Raw genomic sequence first — 7,012 nt, 5'->3', positions numbered from 1 at the left:
GGATTTCAAAATAAAAGTGAGAAGCTTAAAATATATATATATTTTTTAGCAAATTCCCTTTTCTATATAAATAACTACATATACTAGTTATACCTTCAATCTTTGTATTTACGTCCCACATGGCATTATAATCTTGTTGCAGGTAACCTGCAAAGGATTTGAAAAATTCAATGCACATTAAACTTAATGTTTTGCAGATAAAATTCAGGTAGAAATACATGAAAAAATACAATCAAAATATTTCCATTTACAACTTTTTATTTTTGCAAAATAAAAAGGGGCAGTGTATGTTCTTGCAGCAGCTGGAGCATTTTACTAGAGCTGGAATTTCCTCCTCGTTCAATATGGTGCAGTGCTTCTGAAAATAGATGAGCCAAATATTGTACTAAAATATATATATATATATTGTACAAAAATGGTTTATTAGTCATCATTGAAGAAGGGTAAAGAATCTCCAAACCAGTCTAGAAGTTGTAATGGAGAAGAAGGAACGTTTACTCAGGGTGGTACAGTCATCACAGCAAAGGTTGGAAAACAGGCAGACAAATTAAATGGAGGATAAATCCATGAACCAAACACCAAAGAAGTTCTTCAGAAATCAGGAAATGGAAAAGAGTGTCACAGTTCACCCATGACCTCCACATCCATTTTCACACAGCTGGTCAGCCCAGCCCACTCTCACTCCTCTCAGTCTGTCAGGCAGAGGAGGTCTTTTGCTCCTCCCATCTTCAACCTGTACTACAGGTGTTTGGCTCCTTCCACCTCCCACCAGATATAGAGGAGTTTGGCACCTCCCACTTTCCTCCAGCTCTGCAGGGGCTTTGCCCCTCCCACTTTCTACAGAAGTGGAGGGCTGTTGCTTCCCTGACCCTCTCTTGCAGGTCTGGAAGCCCACTGCTCTCCCCATTTGTTCTGTCTCCTCCTTCTTTGCTTTCTTTTCTGCCTTCTACTCTGCCCTTTTCTCCTCCCACTTTCTCCAGCGAGCCTCCCACACCTTTCTCTTCCGCTCCTGTTTCATCAGCCATCTTCTCTTCTTCTGCTGAACCTGTGCCACGGTGAGCACTTCACCACGGTGCCAGATTGAGCCTGTTTGAAGAGAAAACATGTTGAAAATTGGTTGGAATTCATCTGCTTTCTCTTATCTTTCTTTTTCTTCATCTAACACTGATTCTGGGTTTTATGTGGTGCACGTTAACATACACTATGTACTGTTTAAAAAGGCCTTAGTTACATCAAACTATAATGGTAGTAATGGTATAATGGATTTAAGTGGTATTAATTCTGTAGAATGACAATGTCTGTAAAGTGTTTATATAAGACACACTTACGGATAGAGCTAAACTCGTTTCCATGTTGCCTCTCCTTCCTGAAGCTTTTCTTTATTGCCCTGTGGAGGCGCTTTTTCACCTTCTTGTTGAGCCAACCAATCAGCCTCCTCCTCGTGCTCTTGTATTTGGGCCCATCACCTTTACCAGCTGTGGGCTGAGCCTCCATGCTCTGCCCCTTTGGCCCACTAGAGGTCTGAGGCTTAGCAATAGGTTCCACCGGCACTGCAGTGCAGTGCTGAACTCCATCCAATAAAGAGGCATGGATGATATCTTCAGCAGTTTTCTGCTGATCTCCCTTCTTAGGGGTAAAGAAGGTCAGTCTCTGAGAGAACATCTGTTTCACACGCTCTCTCAGGCTCTGCCTCTCTCCCCCCATGGGTTGCTTTGTTTCCTCTTTTATTTTCTGGAGTTTCTCATCTATGTCTTTCAGCTCTGTCTCCTTTACCTTCAATTCATCAAATATTGTTTTTCTTTCTCTAAGTATCTCCACATATTTTTGATGCAAATCATCTTCCAGTTCCTTCTGAAACGTCTCCCGTATTTTCTCAATTTTTCTCCATTCTTCTTCTCTTTCCTTTGCCATCACTCTCAGCATTTCTCTAATTTTCTGTTCAATCTCAATCCATCTCTCGTCTTTCATGTACTTAAATACAGAGTGCAGCAACCTTTCTCTTTCATAGGCCAGGTTTTCTTCTTGTATTGCATGCATCATTCTGGCCTTCAGTATTTCCAACTCTGTCAGTCTCCCCATTTCCAACTCTCTTACTTTCTTTTCCCGATCTACAAAAGGGATCGGCCCCTTTTGGGTTCTGGCCTATGCTACTGACTGTTCTGGCTGTGTCTGCCACTCTCACAGTACTGCCTCAACACCTAATACACAATAAAACATGTAACAAATACTTTAACATCATACACATTGGCACACTTGAACATCACCCATCCCTCCCCCCCCAACAATACTAAGGGGAGTAACAACGAAGGGGAGATATATATAAACAACGTCTGACTACACCTAAACATAATGAAGGCAGCATACAACAGACCACAGCGAGGTTAAACATAAAACCTAAAGTACATGACAAGAGACAAGACCAATAATCAGTAATGGGGTAGAGGGACACGGGATAAAACCATACGCAGACAGGGGAAACCAGAGTAAACACAGGAACAACAACTCAAGGATATCAAAATCAAGACCAAGAACAAATCAGGAAGGCAGGGAGGAGCAGGGAGGAGCAGGGAGGAGCAGGGAGGACTGACGTACAGACAATGACCGACACAGGAGTGAAACACCACGGGGATTATATACACTGAAACAAGGGAGTGTAACGAGACTCAGGTGCGGGCACTAAAGACAGGGGCGTGACAGACAGAGGAAGAAACCATGGGAACGGGGAAAACTAGGCAGGACCAGGGAGGAGGGAGGGGCTGGACGTGACATGATGTTATTCGCGATAACACACTCCCTCTCGTGTTCTATTGCTTAATGGATATTTAGCTAGTAAATCGAATTTTTCATTTAATCCACAGTGACCTCTCGTGGGATTTATAAACTCCGCGCAGCTTCAACTTGGTGTTTGCGCCACGAACTAACGCACGCTAGACCTCGCCTCTTTGAATCAAACATGTAAAAGTTCCAAAGGTTTGAGTGGGTTGCACATCAGTAATAAGGAACGTCAAAAATCACTATATATCGATGCTCTTTCCCAAAAACAAATGTTGAATCTATAGCTACTTTTAAAACCGCATTTAAAAACATCATTAAAGTCAAAGGAACGTCAGAAATCCTTAGCTCTAAAAATCCAAAAAACATACATACCTCTGCAGCAATCTGCGTAGCTGAAGTCTATATGCTGTGGTAAATAAATCTTGTAACTGTGTCCAAGACCGCGTACTGCTCTCCTCTGTCTGTATACCGCAAATGACTCTCAGCGCGAGTTTATATACAGTTGCCGCTATGTGACGTCATGCTAATAAACAATGGGTGCTATGGTAACTGATATTAAACATGGGGGCAGTTTTATCAACCAATCATATTTCGAATTAGTCTCGTGAGCTTTTAGCTCGTGTGCTAGCTAGTTAGTAGCAGAGCCATATAGAGAGATTGCTATATGGCTATATGATGATATATATATTAGTGCTGGGCCGTTAACGGCGTTCATTAATTTGATACTCTTATCGGGCGATATAAAAATGATCGCCGTTAATCTATTCCTAAAGTTGGGTTGGGAACTGGGTCAAAATGGGTAAGCAAACTATGATGACTTTCAACTTGATAGTTTAGTTCGGCTGTATTCCTAACCAAATTGCACAGTAGGGGCGAGAACGAGTTTTCAAACCTGTGAATTACAAATCGTACGTGTGTTTACATGGATGCAGCCACGAAGTCGCCAGGTTTGCTTCATGGAAAATTCATTTTTAGGAACGTAAAGTGTTACCGGAGCGGAGCTCGGAGCGGTCGTTTTCTGCATGGTCCTAGCGCTAGATTCGTCGCTATTTAAATATTTATTTTTAACCGTTAAAACTGCAGAGGACCAAAACTGGCTTTTGAAAAAGTCCCCCCCAAATTACGTCAGTGAGGTTAAATGTACTAAATGTTGGCTTACATTTCAAATATCATGTTTAGCTGAATAAACATGTTATCAACCCCTTTCAATGTCCAGTATGTAGGCTTACAAATTCATGTTTAACTGAATAAACCGTTGAACACGAGTAGCCTACATTTTATTTTTTTTCTTCAAGTATCAAAGTAGAACAGCTTTCTCAAGCAGTCATTGATGCATTTTGGAAACAGGAGATGAGCCCCTGGTCTAATGCACCCTCTGTATTAAGAAACCCTATCTCAAAAACTGGTTTTTAGTCATTACTTGGGTAGCACGCATATGAGCCATTTTAATATAGATTAATCTAGATTAATTTCAAGATTTCAGTGAGATTAATCTAGATTTAAAAAATTAATCTATGCCCACCCCTATATCTAAATATATATATATGTATCATGAATGAATGTTCAACTTATATAGTGCCTTTCTAGATACTCAAGGTCGCTTTACAATTTTAATACAGGTATAACTCTTACATATATCTCATGATATATATGAGATGGCTATATGAGATATATGGCTATATATCTCTATATGGCTCTGGTTAGCAGCTCCTAGTCAGCCCTACCGTGAGGTAGCGGAAGCGGAAAGGATGGAATTGCAGGATAACAACACCATTTTCAAGACGGCCATTCAACGAAAAAGTGGATATTGTAAGAAAAGGCCGACCAACACCTCATCCAAAACTGGTTGAAACGCAGCAAGCGCTGCGGAGCGAGGGGACGGACACAAATGCTGAGAAGAGCGAGATTTATTACAGGGGATTCCATAATCGTCGTCATCAAAGCATTCAGGGGTCATAACGGGGGGGGGGCAATCCGAGTAACACAGGTAAACAGGCATAAAGCGGACAGGGCAACGCGAACAAGGCAGGGAAACACAGAGCACACGAACCACAGTTGAAACGGCAATCCACACTGGAACAAATCACGACAGAACAAATAACCGACAACGCACTAGGAATACACAGGGACTAATATACAAGGGACATAACGAGACACAGCTGACAACGATCATGACACGGGCGTGGCAGACAGACAGAAACCGGGGCAACAGACAAGCAAGGCTTGGCTAAGGGGCAAGGAACAACAGAACCACGAGGAACAGAGACACTGGAGTGACAGCGAGGAGAGAGGGGGGGCGTAGCCCTACGCGACACTGGTTAGGACAAACCTAGAGTGCTCAGTGAACTAAGTTATAATCACAGTACTCAAACCCACCCCGATTAACAAGGGAGTATAAATTTGGCAATAACAGAACACCTGCCAAAGTTATACTCCCCTCATGATCTCAGGTTTGCAGTGTCTGACTGACATCTCTTTTGTTTTGGTGACTTATCTGGATGTGTAGGTTATACCATGTAAAGCACATGTGTCTATGTTCAACAGAGGCAGGTTTAGTATGGGTAGTATAATTTTGGCAGTACTCTTACAACGCCTACCGAAATCCTACTCCCCTCAAGATCTGAGGTTTGCAGTGTCTGACTGACATGTCTTTTGGTTAGATGACTTATCTGCATGTGTAGGTCATATCATGTAAAGCACATGTCTCAATGTTCAACAGGGGCGGGGTTAGTAAGGGGAGTATAATTTTGGCAATACCAACAGAACACCTGCCAAAATTATACTCCCCATACATATTTTTTATTTTTTTGGCCCACCTCCACCCCCTCCCCTCCATCTTTGGAGGACAACTTTGTTTTTATGTAAACATCAAATGAAAACAATAATATATAATACAGTACAACTGTATCCACACAGGAGAGGAGAGAAAATAGGGGGAGAGAAAGCACCCCCCACAGAAACAGGGGAGACCCAGGGCCGCACTTGACTGGACTGGATTCCTGCTGTTCAAACTAGAGCTACATACATAGAATGATAATCAAGCCACTGGTCCCCTCACACGCTGATGCCCTCACACACTGGTCTCCTCACACACTGTCCACTGGATAACACTCAATAAAACCACTAAAGTCACTAGACACTAGAAAATCAAATTAACATATTAAATGTTCTTCTTAGAGGCCCAAGACTCTGCCTAACTAAATTAGTCTCTATAACAAATGTATGAATACATTTCTCTCTTCACATCTGCCTTACATTATTTATTTACTTTCATGTCAAACCCAAACCAATATGCCAGTATATATTAGTGGAGCTCTTTAGAATGAATACATTTGTTTTACAAAATATTACACAAAACAATGAAAGTTAAAATTATTATCTCATTCTCATATTTACTTAAAAATGTTTTGCTGCACTCAAATTTAATGAATAAATATAAAACCTGATGCTGAGTTAGGGATCTTTCCCTGATTCAAGTACTTGATAGTCAACTGGTGTCATCTGGTGGATCATAGTTTTTCAACTCCTGTATTCCTTTATGAAGGCTCCTCTTCCCTGTACACACCTGCCTGTTTGAGGAAGGTACATACGCCGCCAACATTATTAGGGATGCCATCAGACTCCCCTCCATTACACACCCCTACCTGCTGTAAGAAGTGAATCTCAGACTGACAGTCTGGTCCTCTCATTTCACATATGAGTGTTGCTTGATTTCTGAGTGGATATATAGTGTCCTCAGCTGCAGGCTCCTTTTAGCGTAAATACTAAATTGGCGCCCTGTGTGATTTAAACTCAGTGAGTGGTTGTCACGCCCCCTGTACCTTTGTCCATTTCCTATTAGTCACATGCTCCCAACCGGCCTGTCACTCCATCACTCTCAACCAATCAGAGCCGACGCCTGTGTTCCTCCATGATTATTGAAGAAACTACACCTGCTCCTAATTATTTAACCTGTCTGCATTCACATACTCATTATGAAGAACAGTCATGTCTCCTTCATGCATATGATGTGGGACGTTGGTTGGTTTGGTGTCATTTGCATTTATTCAAGATTTGTTTATTCTGTACACACATTATTTATTATAATTGTAAATTATGGAGTTAGTGAAGAACTTGGCAGCAAACAACATGATTAATTTACATAATTCAAACATGGCTTTCTAGTCATCATTGAAGAAGGGTAAAGAATCTCCAAACCAGTCTAGAAGTTGTAATGGAGAAGAAGGAACGTTTACTC

At 41.5% G+C, this 7,012-nt stretch overlaps 1 protein-coding gene across 1 annotated transcript; it reads right to left on the bottom strand.

The window, feature by feature from the left end:
• Window positions 1-295: 295 nt before the first annotated feature.
• Window positions 296-3,214, bottom strand: LOC143501220 (uncharacterized). The gene is made up of 3 exons (XM_076994794.1): window positions 3,148-3,214; window positions 1,329-2,198; window positions 296-1,086 (listed from the first exon to the last, which is right to left on the bottom strand). Exons 2-3 carry the CDS (start codon window positions 2,077-2,079, stop codon window positions 947-949), a joined length of 891 nt encoding a protein of 296 aa, XP_076850909.1. The 5' UTR covers window positions 2,080-2,198; window positions 3,148-3,214; the 3' UTR covers window positions 296-946.
• Between the last annotated feature and the right edge of the window lie 3,798 nt (window positions 3,215-7,012).

Source organism: Brachyhypopomus gauderio, unplaced genomic scaffold (genome assembly GCF_052324685.1).
Source record: "Brachyhypopomus gauderio isolate BG-103 unplaced genomic scaffold, BGAUD_0.2 sc163, whole genome shotgun sequence".
Classification (NCBI taxonomy): domain Eukaryota; kingdom Metazoa; phylum Chordata; class Actinopteri; order Gymnotiformes; family Hypopomidae; genus Brachyhypopomus; species Brachyhypopomus gauderio.
This window is presented reverse-complemented; position numbering and strand designations above follow the sequence as displayed.

Excerpts from the sequence above, each read along its gene's own strand:
- LOC143501220 (XM_076994794.1), bottom strand. The coding sequence starts at position 2,079 with ATGGGGAGACTGACAGAGTTGGAAATACTGAAGGCCAGAATGATGCAT. Across the intron at positions 1,087-1,328 it reads AAACGAGTTTAGCTCTATCC|GCTCAATCTGGCACCGTGGT; the intron begins GTAAGTGTGTCT and ends CTCTTCAAACAG.